Here is a 27,750-nt window from a genome sequence, read left to right on the forward strand (position 1 = left end):
GGTAATGGAACTTCGGGTGCCAATGAGAAGGAAAATATGGGGCTAGAAAAGCAAGATTCAAGAATTAGGAATAAAAAGGAGGAAGACAGGATAGCATCAAGGACTACAAAGCAGAAGTCAGAATCAGCAGCCAAGAATGAGTCTGGGCTACAACTGATTGCAGCCCCATATTGATAAGCCCAAGGCAACTGTGGAACTTATTTTATAGCTAATACTGGAGCAGTGCAAGAATTTAACCTCTGTGGTCAGTCCCTAAATCTCCCAATGGACTGATGGATGCCAAGTGCAGCTTGATAGCTAAAGCATGGCTGGCAGAGGCTGACATGTCTGGCTGTACCTCAGTTGCCTGGATGGAGGTTGATAGGAGCGACAAATACAAACACAGATTATTGAGTTGGCTAAGCATGAGTTACATGCAAGGGCAGATTCATCATAACCTTTATGTTGAGTTTGTGTGTATGCAAGCTACAGATAAGCATATGCTCTGCCTCCATGTTTATTTGTATGTTGTGTTTTGTTAAAAGCATCTTAGAATCTTTTGCTTTGTGTAAATGTAATGCTATTGTTGTAAATATTAGTAAAGATTTGGTTTTACTTTTAGATGTACACTTCATTAGGCAGCTATTATCAATGATTAACAATGATTTTAGAAAGAATCTAATAACATTAATTCACAAATGATGTGTGGTAACTAAAATTTGCAATGCCTTTAGAGACACCAAAAGTGACACTTGAAATTACAAAACATTTTATACAATTGCTGTGCTTTGGCTGCTTGAGAGCTTTTGTCAGTGAGGCAAAGAACTATTGAAACAGTCCAGAATGTTTCTTTTATCTTCTTGTAGCAGCACAATGGACAATGGTCTGAAACATCTTCTCAACATTTTGATTAGTAAAAACATTGACCAGATTTCATGTTTCTATGTAAGTGCTAGCAAATAAGAACTGATGAGTAAACTATAAAAAAGAGATAATAAAATAGAAAGAGAGTTGAAAATCACTGACAATTTCAATTGACTGGACAACTGCATGACTATCTAGTCCAAGATAGAAAACTAGTAACAGTAGATTAAAGCAATGTGAAATACTTTAAAACTCCCTTTGGAAGTTCCAAACCAGTTTATCTTGAGCAATAAATATAGGAGCAGTGATAGCTCTATGTAGCTTGTCAGTCATATACTGGTCAAAATATTTGCAGAGGTTGCTGTATTAGGAAGCAGAGTGAGTGTATGCTTTTCAGCTTACTAATCTTGAATTCAACGCTACAGGGAAGTAATCTATTGCAGTTACATGCTGTTGGCACAAACAGCTGTCAGTTTTTTAGGGTCTCTTGCTGGTTATTTTACTAATGCAGAGGAAAGGGCTTTTAAAAGCTTTCAAGCCTGTTTGATAGAATCAGTAATAGTGAAATTTATCCCATTCTTCAATACAGCAAAATAGGAAAAAATCATCTTACTATTAAAAACACAAAAGGGACTTCTAATCAACCACTCTGCTTGCAGCAGACTTCCTATTGTTGAAACAGCTTGAAGAGGCTGGGTACTCTTATTGCTTTATGGGTCATAACATCCAGAATATTGCCTCTATTATGTGAGGCTTGATTGGGTTTGAAATAAAAAATTAACCTTATTCCAATAAAAAAAAAGACATATTTCCAGCATGGGGAAAGTGAGGAGATAGTTTTCCTACTCCTCTGGCTTTTATTTAAAAAATGAAAAATCATTAAAAAAGAAACACTATTTAATTAATCTGCATAGCAGAAAGGTACAACTCCCCACAGCCTGGAGCTCCTGATTGTCCAGACCAAGGGAGCTGGAGCTATCAAGGCACACGATGCTCTTTTACTCTCCTCATACTGATGTTTTCTTCTGGGGGAAATTGGAGCATAGAGGGAGGGTAGTGTCTGGATCTGGTGGTCAAAACCTGTGGGCTTGCTACAGCCAGGATCCAGCGATGGAGTCTGCAGTGACCCAGCAGGGTGCATTCAATCAGTGCAAGCTCCCACAGTGTGGTATGTAGGGACAGCAGTGGAGAGGGATGGGAAATGGTAGCAGTGTTTCAAATATAATGGATAGATGGCACTTGGTTAATAATGACCTTTTCAGTCTAATAGCTGATCTTTTCATACAGTTGATGACATTTAGAAAGAAAGAAAATGAAATTTGGAGGAAGAAGACAAGGAAGCATATGAAATACATGAAGATATAATGCCTTGGAGCAACATTATCCACACAAAACCCAAAGAAAGAATAGTACAAAATTGTGCAACAATGGTTGCGTTTTATAGTCACAGTATATGCAGGAAAGAGCTGAATGCATTTTAAAAATCAATATTCACACCATGGAGGTACAATTTTACTTTTGAGGCAGAGAGCAAAGGAGCACTTCAGAAACTGCCTAATACAGAATTGCAGTTTAAGAAAGAAATGCAAAACTGTTACGCCACCATGGCCTCTGTCAGACAAGCAGTATATTGCTTTTTGTCTTCTGTACTGTAGTTACTGAAACACAAGCATGCAGTACATTTAATATTATTATCCATTTCCTAATCAAAATTAAGTCATATGTAAGGTCAGAAGTAGATCTTAGCAGCATAATAAATACCAATTTGGAGCTGAGTTAATGGACGAATGCAAAGTATCAGAGCTTTGGCAGGCAAAAAGACAAGCTGAGACTAACTCAGACAATATGTAAATAAAACTTTTTAAAAATGAATATCGGATATTAAGAAATTCAGATTTCATGAAAGATTCAGTAAATTTTCTTAATTTCAAATCTAAAACATCCTGACATAGTAAGGATGAAAGAATATTTCTGTGCCATCTAGCCCAATTGAAAGCATTTGAAAAGAAGTGTCCTTACACACAACAAAGAAAAATGAGACAAGGTAACGATCCGGGGATCTTTTTTTGTTGCATTATATTTTCAAAATTATTTAACTTTCAGTGTCTTTTCTTGCCATAAAAATTCATAATTGTCACCATATATCAATATATTGTTGATATTACATTAGATTTAAAAAAATGCATTAAGTTTTTTTATTTCTGAAAATGTCTGATTTATTATATACATTGCTATGAAAAATTATTTTTAAGAACTGATATTCTCCAGATGTTGAAATGAAACAGGAAAAATCAAAAACTTAGGTTTTGGAAACTTTCACTGTGTTACAGAATTACTCTTTAGAATAACCTTGTGCAATGCTGATCCTGTTTGCTGCTTCATGTTGCTTGCATGTATGTAGCTTAAAAGGGCTCATTTCTGTGGACTCCGTAGCAAACTCAGTGTGGCATCTGCAGGCTGAGGTCTGTTATTGTTTGAATCACCATGAGTAATTATCTATCCCTAATTGGAATGTAATTAACAATTCCATTAATGATTTACATCTGACGCCACAGTCTATCTTATTTCCCTAAAGGACGACCACGTTAGGCTTGTAGTGCTAGCAGTGTGTCTACCCCGCGGTCACTAGCCACTGTCCACACAGCATCTGTTTGGTTTTCTACACATACAGAGCTTGGCTGTACATCCGCTCTGTTGGGAGCCAGTAGCAGCGTAGCCTTGGCAGCACAGCATTTGGCAGGGCAATTACATCTGCTTGGGAGCTTTGACGGACTCTGAAGGCCTGAGGGCAGCTCCGCAGTGCCTTTTCTGTAGTGTGCGTTGGTACCTCAGTACATCAGACTGTACTTCCCAGTTTTGGTAATTTTAGACTAAGTCAACACAAACTACACTCATAGCCTTGTCTTCAATGCAGGATTATTCTAGGGAGGGTTTGGTGAGTGGAATGGAATAGAAAGGACTCAATATATACACATTTCACTAGGTGTAGCTGGTTTTTTTTTTTCTTCTCCAAAGGACTAAGTAGCTGTATTTTTAAAAGGAGTTGAAGAAAAAGAACAATTATTTTATTCTGATATAATGTTCTGTTGTCTCTGATGATCAGGACAGCTGTATAATCATTGGTTTTATGTTCCCAAATGAATATATCTATAATAATATATTCTGTCTTCTTTATCAAGCAAAAATATTGAAGATTTCAACAAAAACAGTCAGTAAATATTACAGCATTTAAATGTTGTAATCACAGAGATATTATGTGACTTTATGGCACTCATACACTCAAAGGCTAGTGAGGGCATGAGTGGTTTGTCAATGTACACAAATACTGCAAATTAGTACAAGTAAGGAATGTATCCAACCATTTAACCTAAGTGTGTAGTTCAGGCTGCGCTCGGTCACTGCAGCAGGTATACAGTGTAACCTGCACGACTGATATTTTCTTGTCTTTATTTCATTTCCTTGTCTTAAAATGGGCCAAATAACTTACTATTTCTTAGTGTAAAATTCCTTTATGATAAATAGACGGTCAGATGCTATTCTGAAATGCTATTTAGACACTGCACAGTCTTTCAGAATATTTCATGGTGTAACATTCCTTGCAAGAGAGCAGAAGCAAATGATCTGTGTACTTCATGAAAGACATGAAAACTGTAAAAAAAGGAACAAATTTGATAGGCAAAACTAGACACCCTTGTCTTCTGCAGGAGTACAGAGGCCTGCCACTTTACATTATGAATTATTTTCTCCAGGGGGCTGAGTCCAGTGTTTCTACCCCCAAGAGTTCAACAAATCACTGATGCGTTATACAGATTATTTTCTCCCGTTGTTTTCTTTCTGTTCTTTCTATGCTTCTCTTCACATATTTCTGTACTGTCCTCCTTCCATGTCAGCTAAGCAATATCCTGGTGATCATCATGCAGTAGTATTTTTCTGAAAAGATTGTCCATAGTAACCCATCAGATTTCTGTATAACCAGTAGTGTCTATATATGAAGAGGAGAGAGAAAAATATCTTCCTGCTATTTCTTATATCTGCACATAGTGCAATGCAGTGGCACAGACTTAGCATTAATTTATAGCTAATTTGTGTAACAAGAACAAGTAGCTATAATATTTTTTTCAGATCTGACTTGAATACCTCTGCACAACACTGCTTTATGTTGCATGGGCTTACTGCTCATCACCAGTCACTTGCCAGTTCTGTTTTTGGAATAAACTACTAGCAAGCTCAAGTTTTTGTTTCTGAGGCATTTGTGTGTTGTCAGTACAAATAATCTCTGGTCCTGTCTGATCCTTTCAGACTTACCAGCTCAGCAGTTCAGCAAGATGCAGGGTTTGTATGCACAGCTACAACATCACTTTGTCTTTTGGTTTGATAATCTCATCTATCTATTTACTTAAAAAAACCCTGAAATTGTTAATAATTGTCAAATCAAAGTTCTTGTAAATAGACTAGGCCCCAAAAGACACATGCATTTTATAGATAGCCTGAAGCACATTCAGTCTCCTGATCAATCTTTCATGAGCTCTGTAATCATGGGCGAGTCACGAAGTCCCTCTTGTTTCTCTTATGCACAGTTGTGGTAAGAGTATTCAATGATGGTTTAGATGCCTTTGCTAAGGTTTGTGAAACCTTTGGAAGAGCTGGAAGTTTTGTACAAGTCACTCGATTAAGATGAGGAGCTAATAACTTGAATGGGATAGCAAAGCAGAGTAAAATTAATAGAAACCAAGACGTAACGTGTATTCAGTATCATTAAAAACTTCATTACAGAAATTCAGACAGTCTAGTAACAAAGGCAGTTTAGATAGCATCAGGGACCAGCTCCATATTGTGACATATTACCACAAGTAAGTCACTGAAAACATCTGTATATTTCTCCCTTTCCTCTTACAGTATCGGTCAGGACGGGATCCTCAGCGAGGCTCAGACAATGTTTCCAATAAGTCCTCAGACAGCGATGTCAGTGATGTCTCCGCTGTGTCACGGACAAGCAGCGCTTCACGTTTCAGCAGCACAAGCTACATGTCTGTTCAGTCAGAGCGTCCAAGAGGAAACAAGAAAATAAGGTGAGCACATGGAGCTGTAGTGCCAGCCACAGCTGTGTATTAAGTAATTCAACATTTGTCAATATTTATATTTGAAATTAATATTTTCCCTACATTGAAATTTGCAAAATACTGGTTTAAATGTCTTCCTCGTCTAATGCTTTTTTGAAGTCTTCATGGTATTTGGTTTTAGTCAAGTTTTGTCATCTTGGGTTATGATAATATACACTAAAATAACAAGAGTATGGCAAGTATTAGGCACACATTTGCACTTTCTGAAAATCATTTTGTAAAATACTTAATATGGCTGAAAAGACAATTTAATTTGAAAATTTGTGCCAGCAACGTCAAAAACATTTTAATTTCCCTTTACACTAGAGCTGCTGAACTTTTATAGAAGTCTTATTTAATACTTAGACTGGTCCAATTCGACTGCAGGCGTACAACCATTAAACTGCTCTTCAACCAGGTTCATATAGTGTATCTGCAAACAAAACACAGCATCTCCTTCGCTTGTGTCCTATGCATATTTAAAGGAGCTTTGGCTGTAGAATGAATGAAAGATAATTTTTCTTGGAAGGTGTAACCCACCTTCATCTCTCAGCAAAATTCAATGTCAGCCTATATTAATTGTCAGAAAATTGTCCTTTTGAGACAAATGGTGTGTTTGAAAAGACTATTTAAACATCTGATTATATAAATATCTCAAACTGTATGTTTCTGCCATACAGTTACAAATTCATTTCTAAGTGTGATATATTGCTACACAACTTTTGTTCAAAGAGGGACTTAAAGGCTGTCCTAAGAAAGCATCCCAAAGTTCTCTAGTGTAAGCTGCAGTCTTAGCCAACACAGTTTAGCTTATAATTGCTTCCATCCTTTAGTTTTTCTTTAATTTATTTTTGATTTCCTTTCTTGTGACTACATGCGTGGTCTTCCTATGACCTTAAGTTTAATTTATTTTTTTCTTCTTTCTTTTTGCATGCCTTTTCCAATTTCTGTTGACTTCAAAAGGACAAGGGATATAGAGGGAATAAAAGAGGGAGGGATGGAAGGGGGTGAACGAGATGAAATATTTCCTGAGGAGGAAGAAAAAGAGGAGGAGGAGGAGAAATCAAAGGAGCAAGAAATTAATGAAAAGGGGGAAGGGCAAGAGGTGACAGAGAACTGTGATAAGGAGGAAATCAAAGGATCAGGGAATGATGAAAAAACTCAAGAAGACCAAGCTGAGGAAGGGAAAGAGGATGACAGGTAAATTATACCTCTGTTTCTATAGTCCTATTCTTCCTCCTTTACCAACAACCTCCTTGTCTTTCCTTTTTTTCTTTCCTTTGCTTAGCTTATTGTCTGTGTTCTCTGCAGCTTGCTTTGCTTTCAGTCATGATGCTTTCATATTTAAGCAAGCTTCATTTTCAGCTTCAGTGAACTTGTTCTGCATAGAAAATGGTGTAGCACATTAACTTGACTCATTATTATGCATGCAACTACAATACATTAATTTTTAAATTGGTTTAGAACAGAGTTTGGGTTTGACTATAGTAAACAATAGAAACTATAAGATTCCTCTTTATGTTCCCTGCTTGAATTATTATTTCAGGGAAAAATCTTTTGTTGAGTGACATTTCATCAATATCAAAACCATCTTTTCTTTCATTTGTGCCAGTGGTAACGGAGAGAATTTGGATTTATTTTTAATCCCCTTTATGTAAGCTGAGAAATATGTGTATTGATTGACAATCAATAGGATAAGCAGAGTCTTCACTATTTTTTTTAGTCCTATGTGAATAACTGTCATGGGTTGCTGTATTGTAGTAGGGTCATGTACTTCTACTGCTGTATTACGTCCAGAAAAATTCAGTCACAATTGTCTCTGATTTTATCAGATAATTTTCTATATTTATACATTTTTCCACAATTCCTTTGAATCATGACTTTTAATGTAAATGAGTGACATTTTGCATTGCAAACCCCATGTAATTTTCATTAAGAAAGAGTTAATATTCCTTTTTTCTTCATTAGTAAAAAATGAGGTTTAGATTCACTGAATATTCTTGACCCTACACAAGTATGACAGAAAATGTCAGAAAAAAAGACTTCCTTTTAACCTGCTAATTCTGCACTCCAAGAGATAGCTTATGTCTGTAAAACTGCGCTCATAAATATTAGGATAAGCCCAGAGCACTCTATGGCAATCCACTTCCTTCCTTTGCTAAAAATTTACATATATACCTGCCTGTACATACATACACACACAAATATGCACAAAGCAAAGGTGATACAAAGCAAGAATCCAAATCTTCAGTCTGGGGTAGTTTGGACCAATAAAGTCATGCTACTCCTTTTATATGTTATGTGTCATTATTCTTGCACTTGTGTGAGTGCATGTTAGAATTTAGCAAAAGTGATTGTTTAGAAACAGCTGTCTTTAAGACTGCCTTGGAATACTTATTCCAGGTACTGCTAAATGGTAGTGTGGGAAAGGATGTTTTAAATACCTTTTTCTCTCCCAACACCCACTCAGTACCTAGTTTAATGGATCTGGACGTCCTGCGTCTCAAAAACTTAGATCAGCCTTCAGCCAGAATGCTGTCCTCACAGAGAGTAAAGTCCTGTTTGAGAAGCAAATTCTTGTTCCCTCTGCCAGTTTGTTCCTTTGGTTGTTAACTGATCTCTGCTGTTGGGAAGAAGTAACACAAATAAGGAGTCTTAGCCCAATAGAGAAACAAGATATTAAATGACTGCTGTGCAGTGACTTTCATTTGTGTTAGATTTTTGGCCCCCAACATGGAAATCAGCCTGTAGCATAATTTGCCCACTTAGCCCAATTTGACTACATCTATTAAGCTGTAAATAAAAAGCAAAGTTTCCCTTTATCCACTTTCCTTTCCTTTGGTACAGTAAGTGCTCATCTTTTTAGTGTTGTCTGAACATTTCTTCAGGGTAAGAAGCAAACTGAAAAGCAGAGATTGATTCCTATATAGGTACAGGTATAGGTATGTATATACCTTTATCTACATACATAGTTGTGTATCATTATTGTACTGAAATATCATGACTCATGTATTCAGTGGACAAACACAAAGTCAGGATTGATCTTAAACTGGTGCGAGTTCAGTGCCTTCTTCTTGCTTGTTTGGTAATTTATAAGATACCTTATGCCTGGCAATTTATAAGATACTTATACGTTAAGTTAACAACTTCAGCTTTAAAAAAAAAAGTTTCACGACATACCAACAATATTAACAAAGACCAAAGCATTGCTTAATAATTAAACTTATCAATAGGTATTTGAGAGACCCAACAGAACCAAAAGCAGCCTTCTCATCCATCACAGAACAGTAGTAAATTATCATATTGTTCTTAAGATCTTGGGCATCAGTAAAAGCAATACTGCACATGGGTATTTTCAACGTATATTTTTCCATCAGAGGTGCATCAGAACAGCAGTCAGCTTTCCTCTGGGCAGTCTCAAATGCAGGGGCTGCTCTCAATCACTGCACCATCAAAAATCAGCTCATTAAGGGTACATTGTGCCTCTTGATGTCATTGTGTTTATATGCTTTATGAGTAATGGTAGTAGTTGTAATAAGGGCTTCAGTCTGCTGAGATCATAGATGGGTTCAATATAACTTAAATGACCGTGAAGACAGATATCTATCATGGATTCATCCCATGCCTATTTTAAAGAGTCCCTAACCACAATAAACTGCATTAGCTTTTTGAGCACTGGAGCACAATGAATCAATAAATCATTTTGGGGCAGAAATAGCTGCAGCATCAGATTTTGCCTTCATTAAATCTTGTAAAGCGAAACCTTGACATATGGTTGACCTATGGGGAAAACATAATTGTGTTCTTTCCTGGCAATATGTGTTAGTAAACAGAAAGCATGAATTGACCTTACCTGTTGTAATTTTTAAGGATTCCTTCTCTACAGTTCCCTGATATCAGGGACAAAGAAAAATCCCTCTTAGGTCTGATGTGTGGGCATTCATAATTTTTATTGCAGGAAATGTTTTTAAGGTTTCCTTAATATTTAGACGAGCAGGTGATCAGGCCCATGGGTTTATGAAGGGCAGGTCCTTCCATAGTAACTTGATTGCCTTCTATGACAAGGTTACCTGCTTACTAGACAAGGGAAAGGCTGAGGATATAGAGTCAAAGAATCATAGAATAGTTTGGGTCGGAATGGACCTTAAAGATCATCTAGTTTCAACGCCCCTCCCATGGGCAGGGACATGTACCACTCGATCAGGCTGCCCAAGGCCCCATCCAACCTGGCCTTGAACACCTCCTGGGATGGGGCAGCCACAACTTCCCTTGGCAACCTGTGCCAGTGCTTCACCACTCTCATAGTGAAGAAATTCCTCCTTATGTCTAGTCTAAATCTGCCCCTCTCCAGTTTATACCCATTCCGCCTAGTCCTATCACCACATGCCTTTATAAACTGCATGCCTATATCTTGACAACAGAGAATACTAAAGGGAGATTTGAAGAAAGGAACCAAGACAGCTTTGTGAATTTTTCTGGAGAGGTCATTTCAAGCATTAGAGGCAATGGGTAAAAAAAGCATGAGGTGCTTACTAAAAATGTATGAAGTCGATGATAGGGCAAGCCTGATGAGCAGCAGGGCCTGCTGATCTTTCAGTCTTGATTGCAAGAAGATAAATGTGATAAAAAGCAACCGCTAAAATACTAGAAAATAAAGATGAATTGTGTACAGCTAGACATAGGAGAGTATAGCTTTTTACTGATGTATGGAGTAAGATGACATGAGCAAACTGGAAGGCTATGAAACTTATCTTTTTTATAGTATTCTGGAAGAGATTATTGTGGGTAAATTGTTAGGGCTGGAGAAAAGCACTGTGGTAGCTGGTATCTGAAATAAGAATTGTCTATGGGAAGAGTGGACAAAACAATTAGCTATGCGGGTGGATAGTGAAGATAGAGATGTGAAATAGAAAGTATGTGCAAGTCACAAAAAAGTGGACCTGATATGAAGCCTGAATTCAAAAGCCTGCCCAAATAGCAAGTCTGAATTACATGCATGATCTACATGGCTGGGAGAAGAAGCAGAAGAGAGGTGTTGGAGGGAAACACTGAGCTTAACAAGACTGAGTTGAGATTGTTGGTTCACAAGGAGGTGTCAAAGAAAAGGTTTTAGTGTAGGCAGGGGAGATGAGAGTGTGGTTTTATTGCAAAGGGGATAAAGCTTTGATGTGTTGTTGGTGAAGGGATGATGTTTGAAGGACAGCAAAAGACAACACAGTGCTACAGCCTTGTGGGACCATCACAGTTAATGGGGTGGGCAGAAAATTAGAATCTACTAAAACACATTTTGAATGAAAAGTTAGTGAGAGAAAAAAATTGAGTGAGGAAGAACTGTGGGAACTAAGGTGAGTAACACATTAAAGCATGGTTAATTGTAGTAAAGCAAAGAAGGAGACATTGTACTTTTGAAATCTCATTAAATCATTAAAGATTTTGGCAGGTGTAGTTTCAACTGAATGCAGGATGGGAAGACAGTTGTTTGGAAAGAGTTTGAAATGTAACTGGAAGACAAGAACTCAAGTTTTACTTAAAACAATGTGTTCAATTAATTCAGAGATTAAAAGAAGAAAGAAGATGTGGATGTATTTGGAAAACTGATGAGAGCAAGACTGAGATTCTGTGTTGTTTTCTAAAGGGATATGCTAAAGCAAGTTTCTATGATCTGGAAAAGAGCTAGTGATGACCTGGAGGTAGGAATAAGGAAAGAGGCATGTAGGGAAAGGAAATCGGTCGATGCATATGATCTCTTAGGCAAATCAAACAGTTGAAGAAGAGATACAGTGAGAAGTTTCTGCATTCATGACAGAAACAAAGGAAAAGAAATGTTTAAAGAGGAGAATGAAAAGACAGTGCAGAAGAATTGGTCATGTCTTTTGCTGTGTGTCAGAAGAAATCAGTTACATCCTTTGTGAAGAGAAGAAGTGAACGCTAAAGTACAGGAGAAGAAATAGAGCTGATTAAATCATAGAATCATACAATAGTTTGGGTTGGAAGGGACCTTAAAGATCACCTAGTTCCAACCCCCCTGCCATGGGCAGGAACATCCCACTATATCAGGCTGCCCAAGGCCCCATCCAACCTGACCTTGAACACCTGCAGGGATGGGGCAGCCACAACTTCCCTTGGCAACCTGTGCCGGTGCCTCACCACTCTCATGGTGAAGAAATTCTTCTGTATGTCTAGTCTAAATGTGCCCCTCTCCAGTTTATACTCCTTGCCCCTCATCCTATCACTACAAGCCTCTGTAAACTGTCCCTCCCCAGCTTTCTCGTAGGCTCCTTTTAGGTACTGGAAGATCACTACAAGATCTCCTCAGAGCCTTCTCTTCTCCAGGCTGAACAACCCCAACTCTCTCAGCCTGTCCTCATATGGGAAGATGCTGCAGCCCTCTGATCATCCCTGTATCCCTCCTCTGGACCCGTTCCAACAGCTCCATATCCTGATGTTGAGGATTCCAGATCTGTACACAGTACTCCAGATGAGGTCTCACAAGAGAGGAACAGAGGGGCAGAATCACCTCCCTCGACCTGCTGGCCACACTTCTTTTGATGCAGCCCAGTTGGCCTTCTGGGCTGCAAGCACACACTGCCGGCTCATGTCAAGCTTCTCATTGACCAGTACCCCCAAGTCCTTCTGTGCAGGGCTGCTCTCAATCATGGCATCCCCCATCATGTACTGAAAATGGTGATTGCCCTGACCCAGACGTAGGACCTTGCAGTTGGCCTTGTTGAACCTCATGAGGTTGTCACAGGCCCACATCTGCAGCCTGTCCGGGTCCTTCTGGATGATACACTGTCCTTCTGATGTGGCAACTAACCACTCAGCTTGGTGTCATCATTAAGTAGGAAGATGACAAAACTGAAGGAGGAGGATTTGTAGAAGAGAAAATCAGCTAGTATGTAATATTGCAGAGGCATTTGAAGACATGAGAAACAAAGTGCAGGGTGTAGTTTTAAGTAATTGATTTTTTCACAACAAACCTTCTTTCTCTTCCTAACGATTCTTCATGCTGTATGTGCCCTTTCCCTTGTTGTGTATAAAGATTTATTTCAAATTGGCCTTCTAGTTATTTTTGTGTTAATCAGTTAAAGAAAATCTTTGATAAATTTAATTTGCAGGTTTTAAGACTAATTCCTGTGTGTATTTGGTCCTTAGTTTTTCATTATATTGTAATCTTAGTGTTTCAGTTTTTATGAGCTTTCTACTGTAATTGTAGTTTGTATCAGTTAAATGCAGTGTTTTGCAAAGCTGGATAAAAAAGCATGTCAATTCAGTCTGTGCGAGCTGCTTCACAGGGGTGGCACCCAGTAACATTTCTTGAAATTCTATATCCCTGTAGAAATGTCAGAAACCGTGCAAAGTCAACAAGCATCGAGAATCCATTTTCAAGGCGCATGTGCTGTTTGGTTTCTTAAAGGTATTTCAGAAAGATTATAATTATTGCTCCAACTGCACTACTGGATGAAAGAACTTAATTGTGCCTAACCTTTCTAGCCAGATAGGCCATATGTTTGTAAGCAAATGCTGTAACCTGAGACTCCTGAGAATCTTTCCCCACTGCATGATTGGTCCTTTAGCAAAACTGCAGCACAGGCAGTCTATGCTCCCAATAGCGCTCTCTCTCTCTCTCTCTATCTATCTATTTGCAGATAGATGGGGTTCACTCATTGTGGTATCTGCCATGGGAGGAGGGAGAACTTAGGTACAGCTGTATCAATGTTCATGTAATTTTTCAGGGAAAACATCAGCATGCACTTTCCTGCAACTCTCAACCAAAGATGTTGGTTAACAATTTTTTTTAACGTAACAACAAAGTGACCTTGCCATTTCTGGGATGAGAATGGCAGGTTGCAGTACAACATCCACCAGCTCTTTTCAGCTGCAAAATGTTTTGTTATTCAGGCAGCTGGGGCAGGCATAAAGGACTCAGTCCTTGAATAAAAAGCAGCACCTTTGCATCCCTCTAACATAATTCTTCTGCATACTTCTGACTAGATAAACAGAGAGCTGATTATGCATTTCCAGCCTGTGACTCTGAAATCAAAGGACCTAAAATATACTTTTTTTTCCAGTAAAATTTCATTAGTATTATTGGGCTGTATACAGTCTATTAGCATTTCATGGCAAATTCTTCCTCCATTTGAAGCATAGATTCAAACCCACTATTTTTTAACTTTAGTATTCCACAGTGCGACAACACTTAAAAACTTGTAAATTCATATAGCAACTAGATCTGTAGCAACACATACAGTCAATAATTTGGCCATTAAATGTTTTACACTTTTGTACGTGACAGGTGGAAGGAAACTATCTGTGACTTCCAGAAAAATGTTATGGAAAACGATAAAATATTGCAATGGATCAGAAGTGAATTATATAAACTCATATGTTTGTTGTGAAACCTTGAATTGAGAGTAGAATACAAATAATTTAAGAAATCCAGCAAAGTCACCTGTTTCTAAGTTATTTGTCACCATCCATCAAATGCTTGGAGACCCGTTTTTTCCCTGTTACTTTGGAGTAACTACAAAAGACGTATAGACACCTTTTCACTGAGGAAACTTATTCTGATCCACTGGGAAATAATGAAGTAATGAATCTAGAATTACACATTATTAACAGGTGAACAGTGAAAATATTTCATATGAAAGAGTCTGCAGTTTTGATAAATGGTGCCCAGCAAGGAACTCTGAGGGTTTGGGTTTTTTTTTATATCAAGACAATATCATTGAAATTTCTTCCCTCTCCATGAAATGCAGCCTGCACTTCAACCTCTGTTGAGTCAGCTCTGACCTGTGATCCAGAAAGCATTGATATACTCCTGTTACTAGAGGTCATTTAAAAACAGTGCTTCAGTAGTTTGCGGTTTTTTTTAAAAAAAGGTGCAGATAGAAAGCCCTGTAAACATGCAGGAAAGTAGGATGAAGGGAAAATTTAAAATGAGGATTTGAAGAAAATATAAATGTTATAATTATTTTTTTCACTTTTAAATGTGTTTAAAAAGACTAATTTTATGAAGATATTTTAGACTAGATTGAATCGTGAGTTCTTCAATATACAAACTTCTTTGTCTTTATTTGTGTAGGATTGAGTACAACAAGTCTGTGGACTAGAATAGCAGTAGCAACAACAAATGGTAGGAGAGATAGTTAAAGAAACAAGGAATTGAATGTTGAAGATCATCAGGCTTTTCTTTCTTTGATATTATGATTCTCTGGTTCTGTCATATCGCTGTATATTTTCACTATTTTTACCTGTGTATTATTTTCATAGAAAAATGAAAACATTCTATAAAATTAAAATAGTTCCTTTTCTGATAAGGTGCTTGGGGACATGATTTAGTAGTGGACAGGTATGGTTGGAGTTGATCTCAAAGGTCTTTTCCATCCTAATGATTCTATGACTCTATGATTCCTCTAAATGTACTTTATTAAAAATAATCAATGAGCTTATCCCTCCTGAGAAACAAACATAAACTCCTTCTTGTTACTTCATAAAACTATTTCTAAACATTGTTAATGGTTTTGTGCCAGTGCCTTTGAAACACACTGCCAAAACCATCTGGCAAGTATAATATTTTAACTAAGGGTCAAGGGTCCAGTGCTGGTATTATTATTGCATACTTAATACCTATGGTAAGATAATGTTCCAGTGGTTTGCATTGCCCATCTGTTTGATTTCAATGTTATTTGACCAAGCACCTGAACATTTTGGTTTGGTACTATCACTGTACCTACACAGTGTCCATACTCATCCTAGTCTATAAAGTCCATAAGGTGCTACCTAAACAACCTTGAAGGTGTGTCATCAGGTCACCCCTAGTAGGAAATAAGCCTACATATTTCCTTACAAATATGACTGGGAGCTCAGCACTTCCCAGATCTTAGCCATTACACAAGGATGATTCCTATGGAGGCCCAAGGTAAACAAGAGGAACCTTTGCTCCAAACATGCACGCTATGCAACGTGAACATTGCCTCAGCAGGGAGTTCTGCTCACAGACCTGGCCTCCACAGGTCAGAAAAACAAATTTGCAGACTTGTGCTCAGAAAGATGCAAGCCACGCTTCTTCACAGCATTTGCTTTTTATGATGGTCTTTGGTTTTCTGTTTGCTTTACTAATTTTTCCCAGAGGCCCAAAATGACTCATTTTGTCAAAAGTGACAGAAATTCATTCAGAAAAGTCATTTTGTCAAAGTGACAGAAATCAGACTTGCAGGATCATGATGTCCCGTATAATATCTCTTTGGTTGAGGTAATTATGATTTCAGACCTCTTGTTTGGGTCCATTTAGCTCTTAGTCCCAACAGATCAATTCAGAGAGATATGGATTTGTGAGATGTTAGTGGTATCTATTCTGACCCTGATTTTTTTCGAGTCCTCAAGCAACCTGAATTTACAAGGAATGAAGGAAATGTCAGAATTGCATTATTCTTTAGACACCTGCTGCGACACACATACATGAACAAAGTAGTACAAGCATGAGCATGTCCACATTGTACAGTACTAATCAAAGCAATTCAGTCTCTCATGATGAAGTAGAGATGAAAACAGTGAAATCCATATTGAGTACAGCAATTTAAATAAAGCACTTTCAGGACATCTGCCTCTTCCCCATATGTTTATGTGATTTTCCTCTGAAGGTAATCTCAGTATTGCATCCTATCCAGTTCCTGCATGTCTCATTTCCAAAGTTTTCTATCTTCAATGTGTTTCCGAAATACAAAAATCTTCCTTATAGGTAATTTCAGTTTACCAAGTAAAAGTGATAAATGATGGTTCTTCTTACCCTAAGGCAATATGTGATGTTTCTTACCTCTCTATATTTTAGAGTATTTCTGCCTTCAAGTCTGAAATTTTTCTCACTTTGCTGACTTGATTTTACAGTATTTCTCTGGTGGTTTAGGTCCTGGACACATAGTGGATTTAAAGTCTGGTTTAGCAATTCACTTCTCGCTTTTCATTTCATAGAGCTCTTTTCAGCCCTACAAGGAGCAAATCCGGGCTGCTCTAAGCAAACTTCAGTACAGCTTGTGACTTAGTCAGCAATATTGATAAGGAAAACAGAGTTACCCCTCTCTTCTGTCTCTGTTGGAAATCTGTAATTCAACAGTATGTTTGAATAAGCACATAACATCTAACATTCAGATTAACTACACACAAGGTGCATTTCTGTAAGAGATACTCTCAGTTAAATCAGGTTGCTTACTGTCAGTTTTAATTTGCTAAGCTTGTTGTTAACCTGTTTTTACAAGTGCCAGTGCTTCTTTGCCAGACTGGGTTAAAGAAGGTGCTCTCTAAACTCAAAGATTTAGGATGTTATTCAGAACTGACTCTGTCTTTGTTTACAATTTACTTACTTTATTGACAAGACTTCAGACCTCATATGGACTGCATATATTTACAAATTAATACGACATCTGACTAATGCAAAACTTTTGGACCTTGGCTAGTTTTCTCACTGGCTTTATTTTGCATTCACACATAGTGAATGGCTAGTTTAGTTCACTGTATCAAAGAAAGGGATTTCTGCAGAGATTCACTACTATAAAGGTTTTCTGTAACTTTGTGAGGGAAGACTTGAAAGTTTATCAGCAGTAGATGAATATGAATGTAACAATTTTTGTCATAATGTTAATTAAATTTAAATTTAAACCTTTTTATAAAAATAAAAATTGTTATAAGTGATATTTTCATATAAAAATGGCCAATTCTGTCAGAGGTGGTGAGACCTTTTATCAAAAATCTTTGAAGCTCTGTGAAGAATTCAGCTGCTAGTCTTTGGCAACAGTTACCTGTTACAGTGTTTTTTCTACATCTGTCATTTGTTATGGCAATATTTGTTAAGTAATTCAATGGCCTGACTCCAAATTATTTTGAAATTTGTTCTGATATAAAAAAAACAACAACATGCTATGTATGATATGGTAAAGCTACAAATCTATTAGTTTTTAATAATAAAGCAGTGTGCATAGCTTGATATGTAGCAGAGTGGGGAAGATGCAGTTTAAGTCAACCTATGTACTCTAACAGGTGAGATATTTCTGATTTGTAATGAAAAAGACTTTTGAAACAGATGATTCATATCAAAATATTGTCAGTTTTCTGTTGATATGTGCACATAAGATCTCTTTGAATAGTAATATACATAACAAAATACATGATGATCACTGCTTTATCGTTTCACACATATTTTCTTGTTATAATTTCAATTAAAAAATAAACCTAATAATTAAGTCAGCCTAATAGCTGTTAGAGATTTATATCACAAATAAGTTAATAGGATAATTTTTGACCAAGTGAATCTCAGGAGACTAAGTCATTATAATTTCAAACCTACAGTGTCTCTCTTTGATGTGAATTGGCAAATGAGTATGTGCATTCGCCGGAAGCATTGTTCCCATGGAAATGTTAGTTGCTACATCACAGCTGTCCCCACAATGTTTTTTTTTTAAAATTTCTTAAGCAAATTAATGAAATGAAAGCCTTTCCAATTGAGTTGAGCTCTATTAAGAGTGGCGTTAAAATTCCTCTCTTGCTTGCAAAAAGCCATAAACAAAATCTTCAGTGGGTCTTCCATTCTCACAAGAGATGTGTATTAGAAAATATCTATTACAACAACTGAAAAACTGTTAAAATTCTTTCCCCTGTGTATCATAGCACGCAGTTGTGCTCCACACTTGGTGAAATGGATTTTTATTATTGCAGGTGCTTTATATTCATTAGGGATCATTACCAGAGAGCCAAGCTAAAATTCAAGGAAGTACTAATACTGACTTACAGTGGGAAAAAAAGAAACCCGTAAGATCCACCAAATTACTTAAGAGTGAGTTGGATTTCCCAACATATACACTTTTGACAGTGCAAAAAGATTTTATGTTTTCATTTCCAGTTCTGTTGTAAAGGTGACTGCAAAAATACCTCAGAAATCCCACTAATATACAGTACAATGGTTAGTATTGGTATCTTCTCCTTCACAATTAAAAAAATTAACAATATTGTAGATTGGAAAAATGCCTGTGCTTCATAATACTGGTTTTAGTAAAAGTTATCTGTTGGTAAGTGAGAAAGAAATCAAGATTGTAATAATAATTTCAGTCTATTGTTCTCATTTAGAAAAAGAGTATAATTTCTATTTTTTCTTTGTAGAATAAGTGATATTCTTTGTAATTTGTTGGTGTCACTAGGTGTAAGGTGTCACTAGTGTAGTGTAGGTGTTGGTGTCACTAGTGACAGATTCATGAGGTGTAAGGATTCTGTAGCGCTCCCTGTGCTGGTTTCTGCCATGGACTTTTATTAAAGTTCAGAGCTAGGGCCTGATTTAAAAGTCAATTTTATATAAATTTAGCTGCACTTTACTTCTACAGAAGTACTGCTGATGTGATGTCAGCTTATTAGGTTAGCAAAGAGAGGAAAGGAAGCTTTCCTAGATCTACCAACACAAAACACCTGTCTTGTTATGTTAGTGAAGAAGGTGACAGAAGGAAGAGCAGGGAAATGAAGAGACAGGAGAAGATGCTGGGTAACATTTATGGGTTATGGGAAATGACCATTCAGTTCAACAAGTCACTAGTTAAGCTACAGGGCTGGGACCCTGGCAACGGGACTTTTTTTGAGATGGGCTGTGATATTATTTAACAAATGAGATATAGGGAAAGAGAGGTGTTCACCTTAAAAGAGTCTAATTGTCATTTTGATAAGTCAAGGAGAGAAGAACGAGACGGTAGCAGAGGATTTCTGAAGGCATATGATCTATGTTTTTTGAATGACCATTGTGCCCTAAGATTTATGTTTGGGCCTATTTGTCGTTTGCACTTCTTTTCTATGGGGAAATACTAAGTCAATGTATTTTCCTAGTTCTGCCTTTCTTGTTGCTACCTTTTGGATTGCTTAATGTACAGAAAATAATGGGCAGTACTGCCCTGTGCACAAACATAGGATGCCTGAAAAAAAATCTTAATAATGTTCTTTAAGCTATGGAACTTCAAAGTTGCTTTTTATAGAAGTAAGAGCTTTCAGGAGAGTCATTGCCTTTAGTTCCTCCAGCCCTTTTCTGGTTGATTTGCCACATATTGTAAATCTCAACAGGCATGATAAAGCATAAGGACTCTCAGGTGTCTGTGGGCTTTTTTTAGGTTATGTTTTGTTTTGTTTTCCCAGCCAAAACAAAAGGTTCCTGAGGAAATTTGGCACTTACTGTACTAATCAGCCAGTTTCTATAAAAAGTTTCTGTTTCTGTAGGCAAGAGTTCAACCAACTAGACAGATGCTGTCCAACTCTGCAACTCATTCAAAATGTGAAGCCAAAGACAGCAGGTTTTTAACCATGGTGACAGGAGGAGACTTTCCATTTGGTACATATGAAACAATGAGTATTGATTGTGTTTGCAACTGCTTCATGGGAAATATAGCAGCAGCCAACAATATTACCAATTTTTTCTAAAATCAGTATTTTCTGCAAGCTCATTAAACAACTTGAAAGCACCAATAAGTCAGTCAGAAATTGGGAGAGGTCACAGGAAGTTTCTGTCTTTTTAATTTGTTGAGTAGACCAAGTTTTTATGCAGAACTTGTTTATCTAGGATCTGGAGCATTTGCTCACGGTGCAGTCCATGTTACCTCCTATAAGACTTCCCACCTATTCTGCTGTATAGTAAGCAGCGGCTTCAAAACAGCCACTAGAGCAGGGTGGTTTTGCACTGCGAATTCTTCCCTTTTTTAACCCAAAACTCACAAATATTTGCTTTTGTTCTTGGTCAAATATCAGGGTAAGTACATGTCTAAAGCAGGAAATATTAAGACTGAAGTAAAGATCTTGTGAGACCTACCTCTCTGCCTCCCTACTGTAAGGATTAACTTAGGCATTTTATGGTATTCCCCTCTGGCTATGTATCAGCTCCAGAAGAGATCGTTTTCCAAGTACCCAGTTTCTAGCCTGTGGTTCTAGGTGTCCTCAGGTCCTTTCCCAGCTGTAGGGGTAACGCAGGAAGCAATGTTGCTATACGAGCTTTCCCATCACTCTGCCCTTGCTGGCTAGTCAGTGTCCTGGCTGTCATCTTCACTCTGCTGTTGCTGTTGGCTGCCAAGCAGCTGGGCTAGTGTGATCATTTTGTACTTGTTTTGATTCTAATTAGGGTGATGATTATGCCATTGTTCTCAAGTGATTTGGTCTAGAAAGATTTTCAAGATTAATATCTTATAAGGCACCTTGAGAACCTTGTTTTTAGTGCATTATCTATCTTGACATTTCATCTCATAAAATATTTTTATTTAATGTCAGTTTTTAAATATTGTACATATTTAACTGGTTGCATGTGTGATTATGTTTATGTATAGATACGTGTAAAGAAAACTTCAAGAAATTTCTGTTTCCTGTTAAGAGAAAATGTTTTAGAATTTACTCTTTTTTACTCTGAAGTCCATCTTATATTTCTTTTACTACAGAAAGGAACAAAACTTGATATACAACTCCCTGTTTTTCTGGGAATAATCCATTTCTCTCACTGTCAAAAGGCAGTCTGGGAAGAAGGTTAACTTTGCTGGTGAGGACACTAACTATTCTGGATGGCCACAATGGGTTCAGAGTGCTGATGAAGGAGGTGCTCATGACAACTGCAGGTTTACGAAGAGGCACTATAAGTCACTCAGAACTCTGCTAGCACTTATTTCTCAAAGCTTTTTATGTTGAGAGGGGAACTAAGGGAAAAAAAAAAGGCACTGCTGTGTGATGGCTTTCTCCAGCAACTGTTTGCTATTTGGGAGCATAACAAAGATGTCTTCTCTGGTTCTTTTAGAGATAGGTAGGAAACCCCAAAACTTTAATTAACTCAAAGATTTTTAGAACTGTACTGGGAAAAAAATAGTTTTTTAATGAACTTTCAATATTAGCCATTTGTAGTAGTATTCGGTATATCTGCACAAATCTCAATCCAAATCCCTTTTCCTTTACTTGAATTCTCTTTCCTAGTTTTTTCCAGCTGGTCAAAAGAATATGGCTATATGAAGTCTACCTCATTATTGGCAGGTGTACACTGCAAAGCTTCATTTTGTGATATAGAAGTCTTCATAGAGCAGCCAAGGAGCAAGTTTTTATAATGAATAGTACTTTGATAGTTAAATTATGCATACGGAAATTATAGCAACTTGGTTTTCATGCCAGACTTTCTAAGCACATCAATTTCTTTAATAATGGTAATTATTTTAATCCATTGCACTTACATAGAATCATACATCTTGAGAAATGACATGTAAAGCACCTCACAGGCACATTAGACTCGGGAAATGGGAACTTTCTTCTCTGTGTAAGTTTTGTGGGAAACAGAATGTTTCTGTTTTCAGTGCTATGACATAAGGTCATTCCTAAATGTCAGTATAACATATAAAGCAATGACATAAATATTATTTCACAAGAACCCACTGATTTTCTGGATATAATTCTTGAAAAATGGATCATTGGAATAGGTTGCTTTGCAAGCAGTAAAGATGTTACTTCCTCTGTCAGTCTGTGTGGTGCAAATGAGCTCCCATGTGAAGTAACAGAGATTCAGTAATGACTTATACTACAGTCTTTTCCCTAAGGAACATTCTTAAGATCTTTATTCAAGTATCTGTTTTCAAAACAGTTTTAGAAACTAAATAGCTCTAGTCTTCTGCTCCTATCTCAAATCTGAACTGATTTAAAAAAATATTGAAAAGAGAGAGACCTTACAGAAAACGTAGTCACATTAATCATATTTCCTTAGAGAACTTAGGTTAAATATAGCATTACTGGGTAAGGGGCTCTAATTTTCTGACTCTTGGTAGAATTTTGTGTGAGATAAAGTTGAAGATACCATTTTTTCCCAATGCTGTTCTTCCTAGATCTCTCTAGTATTTCTTATATGAAAGGTATGGTTGAAATTTAGAAGTAGTTTCTGTGGCATTTCGTTTCCATGAATCAATCCCTGAAGTGTTAGTTTGGAAGAAAATAAATCATGTGATGTTATCATCTTACAAGTAGGTTACTATAGTGCTAAAAATCTCCAGAAACAGAGACTTGTATTTTTTCCTCTCCTTGCCTTCCTCTTTACTCACTTCCTACTCCACTGGTTCCTTAGTGTTAAGTGTAACAGTGTGAGTTAGTGTGTACTAATATATAATAACAGATTTTAAAAAAGGATAAGAAATAACTTTCAAGTTACCACTGTGTTGCGGTCTTTTGTTATTTTTAGTCCAGGCAAGGCCACTAAGTCTCTCAGCTTTGTTTTGTGCCTCCTCATTTTTTTCCCCCTTATAATTTCCTCCAGAAGCACATCCAATATACTTTTGACTTGTTGTCAGAGGTCTACTTCTTCTATAAATAAGCTCTTATGTTTTCCTCTGTGTTGTGGCTTAACTCCAAGCATTTTGTACCTTCATGCACGTGCAGATGTCAACTAAAGAGCAAAGCACATTCTGGCACCTCTCAAATATCTTAAATAGTTGCATTATTCCTCTGAATCTCATGCCTCATTCCATTTCCCCTTGAGTCACTGGGAAAAGCCCCAGTGATCCATTTGCTTGTGAAGACACCTTGTTAAATACATAAATAAGTTTTCTGTGACAGAACGTGTGTTATAAAAACTTCATAAAGAAAAAATAAAATCTTACTTTTTAAAAATAGAGTCAGGCCATTATGGGTAGGAGGGAAAGAGTGTGGTTATACACACTAAAAGTTATTTTAGTAGTAAAAAATTATTATTTTAGTAGTAAAAAGTTATTTTAGTAGTAAATACTAAAAGGTATTTTAGTTATTTTAAAGGCTCTAGGAAGAGCCTTTGCATGTTTTTCAAAATCTGTATAAATAGTAGAAATATTCCTTGTTAGCCTTTACGTACTGATGATTTTACACAAAACTTGATAACTTCCTCTAGTTTCTAAAAATATTCTGCTGATTTTTGGATTGTCAAAGACTGTATCTAATAGGGACTTTTCAATGAGATGCATTGTACTGAATAGAATAATAAAGGTTCTATGCAAGAACTTTGCTGAAATAGAAATAGTCTGTATGTATCCTTAGGCCAACATGTAATCCAGAGTTTCCAGGTCTGGATGTTTCCCCAGACACCTACCAGTTAGATGTCAGGGCAAAATTTGGATAGGTACTGCTGTCATCACTGTAGACGGTCATTTCTGTGCAAAGGAAAGGTCCCTTAGCCTTAGACACATTGTAAAATGCTGCAGCAGTTGATTTAGAAGCAGCCACGTAAAACACGTAGAAACAGTTTATAAATAAATACTGAAGGTAGGCTAAAATTAAGTTGGATTTATCAGTAATGATAATATCTGTCAAATAGTGACAAAGTTCTGTGTTGACATGCATGTATAATATATGTATTTGTAGCTGAATAGAAGGAGCAAAAAACCTACAGCTGTCATTACTGTGTAATTACATTGAAATCATAGGATGACTGAGCTAAACCAGATTACTGAAAATATCCTTTAAATGTCTGAATGTTTAGAAATGAAAACTAGACTTCAGATTGATATTTTTTTTCACTTAGTATTGAATCAAGTATCTGTTTCCCAGAGAAATAGATTGTGTGCCTGTATGTCAGAAGACGACAGACAGAGCAGTGATTACAGAACTTAAATTTCCCTAGCAAAAAATGTATATATGATATGTATATATGATATACTGATGTATTAATTCTTTAATATGCTTTTGCTGGTTATGTGTTTTAAGCAAATGAGTAAATAAGAACTTGTTACTTAAAACAAATTTTTGATGAGTCAAGTATGCTTACAGGATACCAAACAGGAAACTAGAATTAAAGTTGCTCCTTTTTACCTCTCAGAAACCAAGCCCTGCCTGTGTTAATTAGCTGCTTTTACCCTCCAGTCTCCCAAAACCTTCCATCTGAAACCTGTCCTTTTCTGTCTCCCCCTTTGTACTCTTTGTCTGCGCTGTTTATCCATCCACTGGCTGACAGTGTCTTTACATCCAAAATGCAAAGCAGACAGATGGGCGTCTCAGGAAAGAACATGACGAAGAGCACCAGCATCAGCGGGGACATGTACACACTGGAGAAGAATGATGGAAGCCAGTCAGACACAGCAGTGGGCACTGTTGGCGGTGGTGGCAAAAAGAGACGCTCCAGCATTGGTGCAAAGATGGTCGCCATCGTGGGTCTGTCACGAAAAAGCCGTAGCACATCACAACTCAGCCAAACTGGTAGGAACTCGATTTTTTTTCCCCTCTCAAATTATAATTTAAATGTACCTAATGTGTATGTCTTATGGTTTAATCATTTGTATATCCTGTTGAAGATGCCTATTCAACAATATTCTACAGAATGAAGAAAATGGTCATACATCTTTTCTCTGGACACTTATTAAATTACTTTTTTTCAGCAAAGATTCTTTCCAGGTTGGACTGAGGTTTTTATTGCTGCTTGCTGGAACCTGCTTAATGCACTGATTCCTTGCTTCTCAGGAGAAAACACGTGATGCTGTACTTCTGGTAGGGGGGACTCCTTACTGCGAGCTTGTGAAGAGTTACTGAAATGTTGTAAAATTCCTTCCCTTTTTTCACAAATATTGCTTGCATATTTCAGTATGGGATCTTTTTTTTTACATTTGAATGTGCAAACTTACTTTGAGATGAAACAATTTTCCTGAACAAAATGATATATTTTATTACTTTAGTATAACTGTTTTATTGCCTTTTAATTAATTTCCTTTTAGCCTACAAGCGTATTCATCATCCATACAAATTTTTCTCATTTCTCTTTATCTCAATTAAAATTTAATTAGGAAATATTCTACATATGAAAAGGGGAGTTTTTTGCTTTGATGTCTAAAGCGTTGAAAATGTTATACATTCTTTTTCTATTCCTCCTATTTCAGGGAAAATCCATATAATGCACTCTGAAAATCTCTCATTGTCAATTGAGGAAGCTTTATAGGACAATTGTATTTTACTTGGAAAAAGATTACTTTAAATGACATATACATATATAAGTGTATAAGCAATGTATATAGTTATACACACATATATTTACATTTTAAGGTGTGTATATATATATATAAGATATATTGAATGTTCAGTGTTTAAGTAAAACTGTTATGACATGGTCACGTGTTTTAACATAAGTTTATAGTCTTCATCTGTGTGTGGTCTTATCTGAAGGTCTGCATTATGCTAACATCCACTCAAACACCAATAAGAGATTTTTCAGTTTTCTGGAAAGTTTACAGTTTATATTGTGAAACCAAAGTGATGTGAGTTTTAATGTGTAAGTAAACTAAGAAAACAATGATTTGCAGTGTCAGAAATTACAGTAAATTTTGTAAATAAGCACTTGTAGGAGGAGGATTTAAAGTATCTAGAAAGAGTAGAAGTATAAAAGACGGAAAAGAAAGGTTAGCCAAGAGGGGTAGCAGTGTAGAAGAAGTATATAAAAAAAGCAGAGAGCCTGAGTGTGCATCTTACTGAATGTGACATGAGACAGGAGGGAGCGATAAAGGAGAGGGGATAGAACACGTATAGTGAAAGCTGTGAATGTCATGCAGACACTGATGGCTCCATCAGTAGGCAAGTCTTTGCAGCTCACTTGCGTGTTATGGAAATGGCAATTTCATATACGTTTCTATTTTCTCTGTGTTCAAATAAATGTGAAGCAAAAGATGAAGTCATCTTTATAAAGATCTAGGAAGTGTCTGGTCAGGCAATAAAAAAAAATAACTACTTGCTTCTCAAGAACTCTAAATTTTACTCATGATGCAACATAAGTAGGTAATTGTATTGATGTATTTGAATATAAAGTCAAATACAATGCACTATATTACTAGTTCTGATCTAATCTTGTCTCTTTTATCATAAGAAAGAGTATAAACTCATAAGATTTTTATGCAGTTCATGTCTCAGTGCTAGAACGAAACTGTATTGTGTGGCTTGCCTAGATTTGATTTAAATACCCCACTGTCTTAATAACTTGGGACTTTTAATATGAAGTTTTTCTCTCTGTTATATTCAGTCAGTTGCCCAATAACTGATTAGATGCTCAAGTCAGTGACAAATGTGGGATGTAACTCATTCAAAAGTACTGAAGGTCTCTTGATGCATTATCTGTGAATGGGGTGCTCTGAAAAACTCCTGATTAAGGAGCTGTACTTCAGCACTGTTTGCCTTTGCCTCGCCCTGATGAGTGCAACCTCTGCACCTCCTGCTGCCACCTTCTAAAAAGACAGCAGCACCTGCAACCCTATTTGACAGAGCTCTTGAGGGGCCATGTCTAATGGCCACATGTGTTTGCATGTACCAAGACAGGCATGTGCATCATTTAAATAGTTGGGTCATGCAAGCACACTGGTCAAACAGTGAGAGAACCTGTGGCCACATCAGCTGATGAATGAAGTACGTGTACAATGCTGTGTCTCCAGTGACACAAGGTGATGATCTGTTGTGTGGGTGACACAAGGTGAAGGGTTCTGGGTGGGTTAGGGTGAGGTCACATAACGAAGAAGTGTTTTGCATGTCTTAATCATCCATCTGCACATCTTAAAGAAAACATTGGACACTAGTATTATACACGCATGGACACCAGAGGTTTAAACCTTGGCAGTTAATGTCTTTAATGAACTTTCATGTTGCTGTTTTCAGAGGGTAAATGCCTGCACAAGGAATCGTGTATTGGTGCAAGCATTAATACAAGAGATTAGATCAAAATGCTGATGCGCTATAGACATCCTCGTAGTACAGATTTCTAGAACTGAGAGGCAGGAAATACTCAGGTGGCAAGGCATTCATGCTGCATAGAAACTAGTAGAAGTATAAAGGGTTCTTTGGT

At 36.9% G+C, this 27,750-nt stretch overlaps 1 protein-coding gene across 50 annotated transcripts in view; it reads left to right on the plus strand.

Moving 5' to 3' along the window:
• Positions 1-27,750, plus strand: part of RIMS2 (regulating synaptic membrane exocytosis 2) — a 465,641-nt gene that overhangs the window by 380,298 nt on the left and 57,593 nt on the right. For 39 of the 50 annotated variants that reach the window (XM_069854488.1, XM_069854498.1, XM_069854512.1 and 36 more), the window contains 3 exons: positions 5,740-5,912; positions 6,906-7,142; positions 24,892-25,133. In XM_069854488.1, coding sequence (XP_069710589.1) covers positions 5,740-5,912; positions 6,906-7,142; positions 24,892-25,133 — 652 coding nt within the window. The remainder of the gene's footprint in view (positions 1-5,739; positions 5,913-6,905; positions 7,143-24,891; positions 25,134-27,750) is intronic. The other 11 variants (XM_069854499.1, XM_069854504.1, XM_069854508.1 and 8 more) reach the window with 5 other exon arrangements.

Source organism: Phaenicophaeus curvirostris, chromosome 3 (assembly GCF_032191515.1).
Source record: "Phaenicophaeus curvirostris isolate KB17595 chromosome 3, BPBGC_Pcur_1.0, whole genome shotgun sequence".
Taxonomy (NCBI): Eukaryota; Metazoa; Chordata; class Aves; order Cuculiformes; family Cuculidae; genus Phaenicophaeus; species Phaenicophaeus curvirostris.